General features: G+C 36.1%; 1 protein-coding gene across 14 annotated transcripts in view; it reads right to left on the bottom strand.

The window, feature by feature from the left end:
• HDAC9 (histone deacetylase 9) overlaps positions 1-16,356 on the bottom strand; it is a 944,501-nt gene that overhangs the window by 536,095 nt on the left and 392,050 nt on the right. For 10 of the 14 annotated variants that reach the window (XM_045495014.1, XM_045495020.1, XM_045495015.1 and 7 more), the window contains one exon: positions 9,006-9,068. In XM_045495014.1, coding sequence (XP_045350970.1) covers positions 9,006-9,068 — 63 coding nt within the window. Of the gene's footprint in view, positions 1-8,662; positions 8,952-9,005; positions 9,069-9,306; positions 9,701-16,356 lie in introns of those variants that run through there. The other 4 variants (XM_045495024.1, XM_045495023.1, XM_045495025.1 and 1 more) reach the window with 4 other exon arrangements.

The following is a 16,356-nucleotide window of genomic DNA, read 5'->3' as shown; positions in this document are numbered from 1 at the left end:
GAAACAATGCCTGGTACAGAAAAAGCCTCTGAAACAGTAGCTTATTACATTAATAAGAAGAATGACAATGTTAAAAAAATGATGAAAACATATGGCTCCAAACACTGACCTCCTAAGTTGAGACTAAACAATTAGATCAGAGTGGAATGTGGTAGAAAAATCATGAAAATGATAACTGAATGTGATATTTTTAAATCTAAAATGAGTGGTGTGTGATGTAAAAGACACATTCAAAATACACAACTGAATTTCATTTGTAAGCAGATTTGAAAAGCACCCTCAAAGAGAGAGAGAGGCAAACCAAGAAACAGGCTTTACTATAAAGAACTGAAGGTTACCAGAGAGGAGGTGGGTGGCGGATGGGTTAAATAGGTGATGGGGATTAAGTGCACTTGTTGTGAGAGGGTCCTATGTAAGTATTGAATCACCAAATTGCACACCTGCAATGAATACTGCACTGTGTATTAATAAACTAGAATTTAAATAAAAAAAATTTAGAAAGCACCATCAAGAGTAAAATTTGAATCATGTTCTATTCACCAACAGCTTTTCTAATTCACCCTACATGAGGTTCCCTGAGAACTTTCTGGGTAAACACGTTTTCACTAAAATGAGAACTTCCAGGCCACAATGTGCAATTTAATGGAAATTCAGTGAAATTTTCTTGGGTTTTTTGTTTGTTTTTAATTTCAACTTTTAAAATTTAAAAATATTTTAACCTACTTTGGATATGTGTCATGTCTTTGACACCCATCAAAAGTCACCTCAAATAATTGAAAAAAGCATCCACAGGGCTAAAATTGTGTCAATACTGAATATAAATTATATATAAAATGTTTCAATACAAGCAGTAGGCCATGAGGGGAAGAAGTAAAAAAAAATGAAGTTCTGGGGTTTTTCCAACCTTATCAACATGCAAAGAGCTTAATCATAAGTAAATGACTAGTTACAGTCTGTGGTTTGGTAAATTTCCTTCTTCCTTAAATGTAGTTTTCATTGGATTTAATTATTGGGTATTTAAAAAACACCATATATAAAAGGCCCATCCCTTATTTGACTAAGGAAAATTTAACATTAAAATAATGAACGGAACTGATACTCTTCTAAAACACAAGAATTACTCAGTTTTGTTTTCACGAACCAGAGCATCACAGAGTAACCCTAAACATAATGTTCTCTGATAATATGTAAAACGTGGGGCAGTTAGTATTGCAAAAACTCTTGTTTAAGTTAAAGTTGTTTTCTGCAAGTGACTTAGTGGGGGAAGAATAGAACTAGTAGACCCAAGGTATTTTCTCATCCCTTCATCTCCAGATTGTCAGCTCCCAAAATTAGAAAAGGGAGAATTGCCCATAGTAAGGACACCATGCATCCAAGCCAACCACTGGCACTTTATCTTCCTTTCAAGAATGGGACAGACCATAGCACTGCCACTCTGATTTGAAGCACATGCCAAAATATCTTTGAATTTCATCTACTGAAAGCTTATTTTTAAAGTCATTTTCATGGGCTTTTATTCCAATTAAATTGTTTTCAAAGTATTCCAATTCAGAAAAAAATTGTTAAAATGCAGTTACTATTCCAGATTGTTAAAATTGTTCATTACTCTGAAAATGTAATAATTATAACAACATACTGGCAAAGAAATTGCATTTTGAATATTTTAAAAATAATCCTCCTTCAGTGTAAAGAAAAGTTTATACATTAAATAAATTTCTCTTAATATTTTCTGTATCCCTCAAAGCCAGCATTAAAGGAATACTTTACTCAAATTTATAATAAATGTTTGTAATGCACTAGTTTACAATGTTGATTTTCCTCTTCTCTAAAAAGCGATTTACAACCCTACAGAGATCCAGTGTTCTTCCATAACTATTCTTTTTAGGGTTCCTTCTAACAACAGTACTAAGAAAGGTTTCCTATTCAATACTAGTAAAAAAATGTATCAGTGTCAAAATGGATGTAAAAATCTTCATGACAATGAAGTAACACCCACGATTCAATTGAAAAAAATTACATGGTCTGCTTCCTTCATTTAATTGTTTGTATTTTGAGAAATACAACCTGAAGAAAAGTACCAAGAAGAAAATTCCAACCACCAACATACACACTGTAGCAAATACTGCTGGTGCCTAGCTAACATGCATTCCTTACCCTCCCTTCCTTCTTCCTAATACAAACTAAACGTTCAGCTGCAGCACCCACTCTCCTAGGCTCAGTATGACTCTAAGGAGCTATCATGGTGGTCCCGTCCTTCTTTGTTCCTGGGTAGATGCTGCTTTTCTGGCCAATAAATTATGAAAGACAATTTGCTGGAGAAATGTTGGGTAAAACTTCCGTAAAGAAAACATCCAAGGAAGCAAAGTATCTCTTCTATGTCTCCAGACTTTGTCGGGCATAAATAGACACAATGCCTGGATCTGCCACATTCAACTCCTGCTTTGTTGAGGAAACAGACCTGTGAAGAAGATACAACTCTAAGGCCAACAGAGGGAAGAGGTATGAATGACCTGATTATTGTTGACATTATTGACCACCTAGTGCTGTCAACTACCCTGCAATTTTAACTAAGTGATAAATTTCCTTGTTGTCACTTTGAGTAGGATTTTCTGTTACTCGGAGCAGAACACAACCAATTTACCTACTACTTGGATTAAACACCGTTAATATTCTGGTGCAGTAGATTTGTGTGCGGTCTGTAAGAAACACTTGTTAGAAGATATGCGCATATCGTAAAAATCCATACAAAGTGAAAAAGTATGATGATAAAAACAAAAGTCCCCCCATCCCCTGGCCCCAGGGGCAACCAGCCCACCACCACACACACAAAACTGACAATGATTTCTTTCAACCTATGTATGAATCCTTCTGGGAGATGGATGGATAGACAAAATACACTTTCATAAAAGTGAGATCATATCACTGATGTTATTTTTATTTAAAAAACATTAAATGATTTTATCAGGATTAAAAACTGCAACTGAAGGGACTATCAACATACTAAATGCTTCCTTCCTATATGAGGTTCTATTTCCAAGAAGATCTTTCTAAGGTTAAATTATTTTAAAAAATCAGTGTTTGGAGTCCTTTTCTTTTACCCCTGTGTTTCCATTTTAAGCAGCAGGGAGTCTGTCCCTGCCCAGAAAGAAGCTATCAGCAGTTTCACATTTTACTCTATCTCACCTCTCTCTAATGCCTCATATTGGTTATGTTTATGAATGTTGCCCTACTTTATAAAATTTGCTTTCTATCCTGTAACCACAATCTCATATTTGTTTAAATAGATTCATGGTTTGCCCCATTTATCTGCCTATGCTTTTCCTACTTCTGTATTTCATTTCTTATTCATCTCTTCATTGTGTGGGTTTCATTGGAAGCAGCCTTGTTCATGTTTGGGAATTTCTGACTTGCCTACCCATTTTCTCTATATTTTAATAACTCTTGCCTGAATGGACCATTGGGTTACACTTCTTTTTGAACTTCAAAGATTTTTCTTCGTTATTTTTTGTCACTGAATGTTGGATATGCTTGATACTTCTTGAGTCCCATACATTCCCTTCCTCCCCACCTTCCCCCCACCATATACCTTTGCTTTACCTGCATGAACTCCTGAAAAATTTTTATTATTTGAAAATCAATAGCCCAGTTAGAATATGACTCTGTGATGAGCATTTGCAGCAAACTATCCTTAAAAAATGAGAGTTCTTTCAGTCTACAGATTTATTTTTTTTTTCTTTTCCAGTGCAATAATCTTTCTTCTTTTTCACAAAATTATCTTCTGTTTCAATGTTTTAGAATATCAACTTCAGGGATATAAATAATCTTTTTGTTTTATTTCCTTTGTGTTTCTTATTAATTGACTTTCCAATTGCTTGAATCCATCTTCCTTTTTCATTCCCTACGGTTGTCTTAAACCTTTCCCCTTTGTTGGTAAAGAGTTTCACTGGTGTCTGTTCTGCTTCCTGCTATTTCTAATGAATATTTTTGTTCTGTAATTATCATGCTTTTTCATTTTCATTTCTTTCCCAAGATCTAAAATATCCTTTTCTCTTGTGCTATTGTTTTACCATCTCATCTTTGAGTTCCTGTTTTATGGAATTTATGTTCTTATTAAGATGCCTCATTTGTGGGGAAAAATTATTAGATAATTCCATGGATTCAGTAAAAAGATGTTTTCTCCTGGTGGAATATCTAAGGTTAGATGGGGAAGGGTATTTCACGAAAAAGAATTATGGATCATTTTCCTAACTTAGAGTGTTGCCCCGAAGCCTTCATTTCTCCAGAGACAGTGTTCGTTCACCTTCCTCCATTTCACTAGTTTCTTTTCCAGAGTCATTTCTACTATTTCTCATGCACAAGAAATAACAACAACAACAACAACAGCTAAGGATATCCACTCAGTTTGCTTCTCTTCAAATCTGGCAATGTTAGTGAGAATTTTGAGAAAGTAGTCATTTTGTCAGTAAAATTCTAAGGGGGCCTAGGATGCAGGGCCTGTTAGGTTTCTCTGTCTTGATCAAAATCCCCATTTCCCTTTTTTCCTTGTCTATTAGCTTCCAAGATAGCTTAGGTCATATCACTTTCTGTACTCACTTAATGCTGAACACTGTGTCTGTGTGTGCATGCATGTGTGCATGCATACGTGTGTGTGTATTCGTGTGTGTGTGTGTGTGTGTGTGTGTGTAGGGCAAGTGTTGGCCAGGTTATACAATTTTAGAGTCACTTCATTATCTATCAGTGGCAAAAAATTATGTCGTACATCATTTTCAAATTTCTCATCTTCAAAATCAAAATTCTCAGTTTTAAATCTCAATTTGGGGGGCACCTGGGTGGCTCAGTTGGTTGAGCATGTGACTCTTGATTTTGGCTCACGGTCATGGGATCCAACACTGTGTCGGGTTCCATGCTGAGCATGGAGCCTGCTTAAGATTCTCAATCTCTCTCTCTCTCTCTCTCTCTCTCTCTCTCTCTCTCTCTCCCCCCCCTCCCTCCCCCCTGCCCCTCCCCCACTCATATACATGCCACTCTCTAAATAAAAATAATAGATAAGTAAATAAACAAATATTCAGAATTGGGATTTATTTCAGTGTTCTGAGGGGTTTTATTGAATTTTCTTACCTAACAGACATAAGAATTATTCCACTGGTGTAATCCACAGAGATATAAAATATTCATTCTTGTCCCTATTCTCAATGGGCCTATTTATAACTAGCTTTCTGATCACTACCTATCAAATATTCAAATTGATAACAGCCTTGTAAGTGAAGATAACTTGAGTTAGAGAATGGCAAAACAGTAATTATGGGAAATACCAGAAGTGATTCTTGACATGACAGGAGCATTTCACAGACTTACATTTTCATAATTAGATTCTGCTTTCCAAGTAGACATAAATGGCTACTGAATCTAAAATGTTCCTTTCCCCTCGACAATGCACACCAAAGGGAAAAAAAAAAGATTCTGAAAGGGTGAAGATATGTTTTCCATAAAAGAAATTCAGGATTTAGATTTAAATGCTTTTCTTTTATACCCTAAAATAAGAATACATAGTAAAAATATGAGTTTTCCTTATTTTAAATGTATTTTACATTAATGCTGTATAAACTCTAGGAAATTCTTTTATAGTAATTGTTCCAATATTGTCTGGACAGCTCTGCTGTCCAACATGTTAAGCAAGATGCCTGGCAACAGGAGAACACCCCAAATTCTGCCAGCTACTGCTGAGTGACCTGAGTCAATATTTGTACATGCTTCACTTTCTGCCACAGTTATCACTTATATTGGCCCACACAAGCCACAAAAGTAGAGACTGACCTAGCACAATGTGTCACTCATAATGAATTCCAAGATTCAATATTACAGAGCATTTTAACTGAAAACACATTAGCAGATTATACTGTAGAACCTAGTTCTCCCTAAAATGTCTTGCCTAGCTAGATCAATATTAGAAAAAAATGGAACCATATAAAACACTTGCAATTCAACGGTATAAAAAGAACTCTGAAGAAAACTCACCTTTATCAATGCATAGTATGGAGCTTAACTTTTAAAACAGCAAATGGGAACTTCAAAGCAATAGGTAACAATAAAACAAAGCTTTTTAAAACAATCTCAAGAAATACTTTGTTGTGGTTTCACTGTTCAATTATACATTCTGCCAATTCTTTGCCTTTGATTACTATGTAATGAGACACTTTACAGAACACATGTACATGTACACATGCATGCGCGTGCACACACACACACACACACACACACACAAACTACTCTGATTTACAGTCACAATTTACACAAGGAGATGACTAGTTCTTACCAGAACAGGAAAACCAAAAAAAGTAACTGACGTGTAAGATAACTAAAGACAACTTACTCTCAAAACAAAATATCATTGCTCTATGTGACATACAATTGAACTCAGCTGGCTTGTTCAGCAAGATAGAGCATGGTATGGAAGAGCCAGAAGCCCAGGTTCTTTCACTAAAAATAGTTATAATAATAGGGAGTCTGCATTTCAATAACATGTTGTTACATTTGAACCTCATAAAGAATGCCCAGAGGTAAGCATGAGGACATCGTTATTGTTCAGGTTACAGATGAGTAACCAGTTATCCAAATGGCTAAGAGCGGAACACAGAGCTCTTGACTCCTCGAACAGTGTTGTCTCCACCACTTTGCACTACTACCAAATAATCTCTTTCAGATCCAACGACTCCATCCATTCCTATGCCTATCAATCATAGACCCATGCCACTGGTCCGAAAGGGAGTGAAATGAAATTTGCAGATAAATTAAGACAAACACACCTCTAACTTGTCAATTAACTTAAAGGAAAACCCTACTGAAATGGGTCACCAGGATCACCAATGTCTCCTCCTACCCCTTCATCAGTGTTACTTAAAGTTTGCTGCAACCTTAGGATTGCTGGGAAGATAGTAAAAATTCCAATATCCAGGCTAGTTCCCATACCAGTTAAGTCAGAAACTCTGGGGGTGTAACCAAGGCATCCGTGTTTTGTAAAATATTCTTGATGACTCCAAGTTTGAGAGCCAGGGCCTCAGAGGAAGTGCAAAATAAAGACTGGGGCAACTAAAGTTAAGGCCATATTATATTAAAAAAAATCAAATGTTATACAACAGGGTAGAATGGAGGCAAATGATTTTATGTTTCAAATTTGAAAAATTAACAGAACTTGGAGTTTCCTTATTTATATCAGACAGGTTTGAGAGTTGATGTCAATCTACATCACCTTTCACTTAAGAGCTGGTTCTTACAGGATGTTTCCTGTAGAACTGACAACTGCACGGACAGTCTCAAGCACTTCCCTGCTGGAAAATATTATTGCTTTCATGTCAGGAAAATGACAGTCTCAACTGAAAATCGGAGTAAAGTTACATATGATTATCAAAGACACCGAAAACAGTGAGGCTTGCAAACACCTGTAGCCTGTGGCAAGAGATTCAATGTCAGTGGCCAGTCACTGCTTCAAAGGCACAGCTTTGTCTCAACCGTGTGAAAGAAACATGAAACTCCTAACACAGAGGTGAGGACTAAACAGATAAAGTGTAGTACTGAAAAGATACCCGATATAGTGATTGTTTAAAAGTTGATCCATATTTAAAAAATAAAACACTAAATTAAGTGACCAGTTCCATTGGAGACACACCAGCTGACCCCTCCCCAAGCTCTTGTCAACTTTAAAGCCACAAAGATAATAAACCATATTAAAATCCCAGTACGTTTGCTTCAGAGAAGCAGACGCTACTAGTTAAAATAATTCTTGCCACTTAAGTGTCAACACCTCAAATTACACAAGATCGATCTCTTATTCTGAGCCCACCAAAAAACTGGATCAAGAGAAGTATCTGAAAATCATCACAACTAACGGAGGTTTAAAGATAACTTGCTTCAAACATAGGTGCGTAAATGGGAAGGTGTTCAGCACTGAAACAGACATCATGCCAACCTGTGGAATATTTCTTTCACATCTAGCTCTAGCAAGTAAACGCTGTTCTACGTTGCATTCTTTTCATGGAAATCTATGTGGTGATCTATAATTATGATCAAGCCCACATAGGAACTTAGAAGATGTGAGGGAGAACTTTAAGCCAATTTAGACTGAAACATTCGGAGGACGGAAACAACCCCCCCCCCCAAGCTTTAGGAACTGTCTGTAGGATTAAATATGAAGAGCAGCAATTATAAGTAAGTGTTATCATGTGGAGAGTCTGCTCTTTTAACAAACAGAAATTGATAAAGCTGACAAGTTTCGTCTCCTCAGCACACCTTCTTGACGGCACAAGCACATACAGAGAGAAACCAGAAATTAGACTCTGTTACTGTTATTCTTTAAAGGGTTGCACCTGCATGTAACACCTTGATGTGTGCGCTATGCCATCCATCTGCCTGACAATGCTAGACTCTCCAAATGTTTTTAAAGAAAATTAAAATAAGCATCTGCTAATAATAATTTTATTCCATCCTGAATACTTTCGTTTTGGGCTGCTGAGAAAAAGCCACATTAAAACTACCTTTGTAACTCCTAGCAAACACATTTCAGAAGGTAGGTCTATAAATAGATGTGCTTCTGTATGCACACTGTAAGTATAAAATCATCCGGCTAGCGGAGGCTGCAATTTAAACTGAAGCCCCAGGATGAACTTACCTGATTTTTAAAGTCCCATTAGAATAGCTTGCAATCAGTACAGATCTCCGTTTTCTACTTGCAGAGTAAGGCAAAGCACCCCCAACTACATTTTACTTATCTCAGTCCCATCCTTCATCAGAAGCTTTGAGATTTCATTCAGAAGCTGTTGTCCCTAAATGCTGAATATGCACAGAAACGGTAATGGAAGGGATCTAAGTTAAACCCTACAGACGCACCAAGAAAATAGCAACATCAACACCAAAAAGCAGCAAATCCTTGAGAGGTGCTTTTTCTTAGCTGCATTTCCCAAGTCTGCCTCCTTTCACACATAAAATGTCTCAGTTATGGAAGAGGATCTTACCTGAGCTGATCATACTGTGCATTCTCTGCTGAGCCAAGAGCTGCTCTCGTCCAGCCACCCCATCTGAGGAAAAACACGAGTCACTCTCGTAAATTGTCTGCAGCATATTCCAATCACTCTTACTTCAGCTACATGAAAGATTCATCGCTGCTCAGTGCACGGGCCCCAGGAGCTACCCTCCCTGGTCCTCCCTCCTCCCCGAGGAGAGGCAGCAGCCGACCAACTTCCACAATGATTCCCTTTCTGTTAAGGTGGACATACACTTTTCAAAATATCTGGACACTTTTCCTGTGTTACCAACCTGTGTACAAAGCAGAAAGGACCAAGTCGATGCTATGGCTGTCTGGAGTTTAGGTTATCCCGGAAACTAAAAGCAGGTGGGGAATAGGAATGTGCTTCGGGGTTATTGCTTTGTCAGAATAAGTAGAAAAATATTAACTGTACCCACGAGAAAAAGAAACTGATTAAACCTGGCTTATAGTTCTTCAGGCTGCTAGAGTTGCGTTGCAAGAACCCTCAGTCCTGCAAGTGGCTTCAGCCGGTGCCCTTCTATCTGTTTGTGTGCGTCTCTTCCCCCTCTCTGGTCTCTCTCAGCTCAAGTTGGCTAAAGCTAGTGATAATCCATTTGCATATGAATCAACAACGGCAGGGCCCACAGGCACAGAAATAGAACAATGGTCGGCCTGAGCCAAAAATAGGTCAAGCATGGCCGAGTGATTGGAGCCAGCATTAATGCATTTAAAAATACCCCAGCAAACCCAGCTGTCCAGCCTCTATCTTTCAAACCATAATTCTCGATTGCAGGGCCTTAAAAGCAATTAACTCTTTCCTTCCTCCCAGCTTGCTTTACACACTGTATTTCCATACTGGCGATTTGTTTCCAAAGAAAGAAAGGCAAAAAAAAAAAAAAAAAAAAAAAAAAAAAAATTAAGAATCATAATTCTAAGAGGGCAAATGCACATACATTTAATTTCATTTTATTTTTATAGTATGTGTTTTTGGAAGAGAGAGGAGAGAAGTGCAGAGCTCTGTATTGGTTCTAAAATAATACTGGAAGCTTTTGCTCATAATGTGGTTTCTGCCTCACCCACGCACAGCAATCCTGGTGTTCTATTTTTGTTGCCTGTTTCTCTGGCTACACTGCAGTTGGCTGTAGCACTAGAAGCTTTTCTGCCTTCTAGTTTCAAGACTGACAGGAGATTTAGTAGAGGTAGTTTCAGAAAACAAGCACACCCCAGAATAAAATGTTTATGAAGAACTAGGTTGATTTTTTACTTGCCATTTATGCAAGGCAATTGTCCATTTCATAAATCCTAATGTGAGCTTGGTACCACCTATCAATTTTACTGCATCCAGTTTCTATTATATCTAAATTAAAAAGAAAACATAGCTTAGGTCTGAAAATGTTGCCTCTATTTCAGCCCCTCAGGCTAAATTCAATGTGGAAAAGAAAAAGGAAAAGAGTGTTGATGCTGTCTAATGGATGGATGCAGAACGACCAAATATATATGCACCTGTAGTTCAACCAATAAATATGGTCAGTCTTCAACTAGGAATATTCTGCATTCATTGTTACCTGAAACACAGACCTCACTTTTTGGAAGAAATGGCATTTAGAGTAGTTGATAGGCTCCCAGACCAACACGCATTTTGAAATTCACCTGTAGAGTAAATGAATTATAAAATATACTACTAAACATTCTATAGTCTCTGAGGTACACTTATAACATCATTTCTGTATGAGAAATAAATTCTGCATCACAAACTGGGTTGTACCATCTAGCCATTCATAAGGGCACACCCAAAAGTGATAATCCACTAGTCCTGGGAACTCTTCTTCCTTTTCTAAACTAGGTCAGTAAGGAAAATGTAATTCTTAAAGCATTAGTAGCAACAGAGAAGGAAAGGGAAAAAGCAGAGTGTTTTAAGGTTCCTAGAACAACTGGTGGAGGAAGGATCTTGGTCAACCACAGAGTGTGGGGCAGGGGAAAGAGAACAAGGAGACATAGGGTTTTGGTGGAAGGGAGGAAGCATGTGAAGTCATTAGGCAGATAACACACTGCTGAAAACAGTGGTACTGAATTTTCCTTCTTTCATAGATTAACTCCTACTTCTTGCAAAATTATGTTTGGACACATAAGTTACAAGATTTTTAAAAAAATTATTCCAAAGCACATTGGACTTAAACTAAAATGAGAAAATCTTATTTTCCTGTCACTGGAAAAAAAAAATATCTAATTCCATTTGATATTACAACTAAACTTTCACTCAGTCAAGAAATCAATATATAAAATTCAAGACATGGAAATATTGTGGAGCTGGCAAATTACCTCAGGGATGATGTAACCAAGCGTAGCATTTTAGACCTGGGAGGAAGTTTATAATTTGCCTACAGTGGTGTTCAAACTCTCTGTGCCTCAGGATGCCAAGGGACCCTGGAACTGACTTACAGTGCTTTCTCCAGAAAATATTCTTCCCCGAACCAGGGCAACCTCACTTTTATTTGTTTATACTGGAATATGTAAGAGTTCTTTTGAACAACAGCTTTGTACATTAAGAAGAAAACAGCTGAGGGGCGTCTGCGTAGCTCAGTCTGTTCCTTAAGCTTCTGACTCAATTTTAGCTCAGATCATGATTTCACAGTTTGTGGGATGGAGCCCCATGTTGGGATCTGCACCTACAGTGTGGAGCCTGCTTGGGACACACACACTGTCTCTCTCTCTCTCCCTCCCTCTCCCTCCCTCCATCTCCCTCTCCCTCCCTCCTTCTCCCTCCTGCTCTCTGCCACTCCTCCTACCCACACTCATGTGCCTGTAAATGCACAGGAGCAAGTGTGCTACTCTGTCTCAAAATAATCTTTTTTAAAAAAGAAGAAAATAGTTGAAATCCAATAGTGTTGAGTACAAACAAGCTTCCTATTTTACAAAGTAAGAATTAAGGTCTGCTGAATGTTACTAAGGCTATAAAAGTACTTGTTAATGATATTATGACTAAAGAGACATGCTTTGTATCTAGCAGGTGGTCTCCCATCATATTTCCCAGTCTGGCATTCTGTCCCTTTGCAAGTGATGCAAATAATTACCTGAGATCTTCAAAATAAATTTTAGAATGATCTAGTGATGAAAAATGGAACCACCAATTGTTTCAGAGTGGTTTTGAACAGAATAGGCAAAACAGTGATAAACATGTAAGAGGGATGACAAAATCCTACTAATGCCATAATACACATCTTTTGTCATTTCAAATTTAAGTGACCCCCTTCAAATTGCAATTGACAAAAACAGTTGCTGAGCTTTTATCATCAAGAAAAGTAAAACTCCAAAAGAGTGAGTTAGTAATTATCCTATTTCTCAGAGGTTCTAGGAAAAGGCATACCACATAAAATAGTGTAATGTGTCTTCTTCATGTTGACCAAGTTATTTCACTTGAGATTTTATCCCCACATGCTTTCAGTATTTTGTTTGTTTGTTTGTTTTGTTTTGTTTTTACCATTAATAGTCTTCCCTTTTACCTCTTGACAATGAAAAGTTAGTTTAGGGTGAAAAGACATCAGACACATCATAAAATAGGTATTGCTTGTTTCTCAGAGGAAAAATAAGCATCATTAAAATCACCAGGAAGTATACTGATTACCATAGTTCCATTAACCAACAACTTAAATATTAAGAATGTTGTATAATTCCTCTCACATCATCTCAACAATGTCAGTAAAGAAATGTCAGTAAGTTTCTTTTTGTGCATTTATAAAATCAATTTTACTGATGAGAAAAAAAACTTTTAAATTTTGTATTATAAAAACCGTAACAAGCTAATACAAATGCTAGGCTAGAATAAATAGGCATTAAAAAAATCTCAATATAATGAATGTTAACTCAATTTAATAAAAACGTTGGAAATTGATCTAAAAATCATTTTACATTCATTTTACACTCATTCAATAAATGTTATTATTATCTACTGATGGAAATGAAACCACTGTCTAATTATTTAAGTGGTTATTTTAAACAGAATATGCAAAACTAGTGATAAATTAATAGGAGGGATACCAAAATGTCATTCAAAAGCAATTATGATAATTCCAATTATTTTTATGCAGGTATATAGACAACACAAAAAGATGTATAAAAATCTATATGGCATCAAAATATTTCCTAAAATATCCTTGGACCCATAGCTCACATTGATCTTTTCTCAAATCAGTCCCACTGGAAAGAAGCAAAGAAGGTAATATAGCCTGATTTATTCTAAAACACTAAGGTAACCTCTGATCATCTGTAATCAAACACAGACTTTTCATGTAGCACCAAATCCTATGATTCTGAAATCTAGACAAAGTATTTCACTTTGCCTGAAATATTAATTCTGTTTTACAGGAAATCTACAAAATTACTCACCAACACCTGGATCTCCTCACTCATTTTCTGACTCGCTCATGTTGCTTTTTCACCCATCCTCACGTTTCTCAAACTATTGTCACAGCAATAAAGTTATACGTACTTGTCTGTAAATAGTAGACTTGGTTCACCTAGACTCCCAACGAACAGGCAATAGAGTACAGGGTACTAATTTTTATTTGGAATTAAGTAGTCTATTTATCTGATTTTTCTATCTCTTAGAGAAACATTGCCAATTGTTATTAAATAGTGGATGTTCAATTTACAAGTGATTCCTTTCCATTGAAACAACCTAATTGGTTACCAAATGGTCTTCAGATAAGGAAATCTTGCCTGGACCCAAGAACAGGTAAAGGGTATGAGAAAACACAACAGCAATGAAATTCCAGGGAGGCTGTTTTATATGAAGACAAAACAACATCAACAAAAGCTCTAGAACTGTTGGCCTTGATTTGATTGATAATAATTTCTTCTCTAACTCTTCCCTTCAAATGGCACATGTTGATCCATGATTTATTCTATTTCTAGGGGATTTCAGAGCATCAAGGTCACCTGGGAACTTGTTAGAAATGCAATTTATGGGGTACTTCCTATCCTAGAAGTACTAAATCACAATCTCTGGGAGGAATCTGTATTTTATAAGACCTTCAACTGATGCACGATAAAGTGTGACAATCAGTAGAGAAGATCAACCTTTCCAAATCAACGATTAGATGGCTAAAATATATAAATGGAATAAGTATCTTTTTTGGGTCCAATTTTAAACAAGCCAGTATTATTAGAGAATAATTTATTTTAAATGAAAATAATTAAACTATGTAAGAGACTGAAGAAGACAATTAATATTCAAAGTAGAAAGAGGATCATCGTCCAAAAAAGTATCTCTTAACTGGCAGATGAGCCCAGCATTGTACATTTAAGATGATAGGGATGCGTGCACTGCTTTTCTTCACTAAGACAGGTTGTTCCAGGTTCTCTTCTTCTGAGTATTTTTCAGTTGCACATCAGTCTTTCTGTGCAGAGCTCAGAGCGGCCAGTCCAGGAGAAGAAAGCAGTATGATATCATATTTAACATGTACTATTTCATCGTTATTCATTTTTACCATAGTGTCTTATTAAAATCTCAATAATTAGCTTCAAATCAATAATAAACCACAATTTTATAAAGCTATATGCATGTATTAAAAATAATCTTTTGTTGAAATCAAATGAAATGTAATTGCACTTTCATTTTTGCACTTATTTCCTTGTCTTGTGGACAGAATAACCAGTGAAAAGGGTCAGACAACAGACTGAAACAGAAATGATCTCACGTGGATTCCTTAATGTAATGATCATCATCGAGTAGTTTGAGTAAACAAAGTTTTCAAATATCTTCCTTTTCGAGTATTTTAACGATATTGGCACTAGGAAATTAACATAAAAATGCATTTGTAGTTACACTTTATAGTACTGGATCTAATAACTGTAGTGATGGCAAAGTTTCTAGAAAAGTCTGGTTATCAATTGCATTGGCTCACGTCTACATGTTCTATTTTTAATTGGTAAATTCCATTGATTATACCATTCTGACTCAATGTTCTCAAAGAAATATAGGTTTAGATTCAAACTTCCCTCCCTGCAAGTCACTTAAGAAACAGCACAGTAGTTTTTACACTTTGTATTATGGTACTGTAAACTTATTTCACATAGAAAAACTATTTAATATGTACAAATAGGCTCAATGTAAATATAAGTACGCATCAACCATTAATCTTTTCTTTTGCTTTAAGTGGCACGTAATGGCTCATGCTGATAATCAAACATCATTTTCTTAACAGCATCAGCTTTGAAATACAAACCAACCTGGACTAACCTATCCCATGTTTACTAAAGTAAGTATGTATAAGATATTTACAAGACAAACTTTTAATAGAAATCTTAGTTTCAAGACAAAATATTATTTCTGGCTACAAGGCTATGAAAATAAAAATTCTGGAAGAATTCCAGTTAATTAAAATTAGCTTTCTGATCTTCACTATTTGGTATGATTCAAAAATTTAATTTTATATTATTCTACAAAGTAGGTGTTCATATGTAGCCACACGTTTAATAGTTATCATCTTATAAATAAATGGGATTCTGATCATCAAAAATCAATAGTGATATGTAGCACCTGGATGAATACTATATTTGAGAGCTGTGATAAGACTGATTTCCACATGCTAATATAAGTTCACCAGACATCAAAAAAATCAACCCAGAAATGTCATTTCTTGCCACAAAGGTCAAGCTGATATTTACCATAGCAAACCACTACCTATCACCATGTTAAATCAAGAGAATGCCAGAATGCTTGCCACTGAAAATAGCAGCAACATTTTTTATATTGCAATTATATTCTGACTTCATAAATGATCTAATTGGATGTCAACTACCATATTTAAGAAACAGCAAATGCCCAAGCACTTATTTTTTTGCCTTATGAAAAATATTTATAGCAGTGGTGTATAACTAAAGTATACACATTTGCAATTAGCCGTATCACTAAGTTTATTAGATGTCCATGGGTAAGGAATCTTTCCTGTTTCAGGATGGTTTACTTTAACAGAATTCTTTCAGTTACCATTTGTCTGATAGATATTTTTCCACTCCTTTGTTTTCACCCTTTGCATCCTTTAAGAATAATTTTATAGACAATATATACCTGGATGGTTTTTTTCCTTTCATCCCATAGAAAAGTCTCACATTTGGTAACTTCAAGGAAGGAGATAGTGGCCCTTGCTGGTTCATCATCTTCTCAAGAGAAAAAAAAGTAGTAAATCCACCTCATCTTTCAAAAGCCTGCACATATACATTACTTCCTTGGCAAAGCCTTCCCTGATCTGAGCAGTCATGAATGACAAGACCTAACTCTGTCCTTACGTATATCATAACAAGAGTCTTTGGGTATTTCAACAATTTGGTTACATATCTGT

This window comes from Leopardus geoffroyi, chromosome A2, assembly GCF_018350155.1.
Source record: "Leopardus geoffroyi isolate Oge1 chromosome A2, O.geoffroyi_Oge1_pat1.0, whole genome shotgun sequence".
Lineage (NCBI taxonomy): Eukaryota > Metazoa > Chordata > Mammalia > Carnivora > Felidae > Leopardus > Leopardus geoffroyi.
The sequence above is the reverse complement of the archived record's forward strand: the minus strand, read 5'-3'. Positions and strand labels throughout refer to the sequence as shown.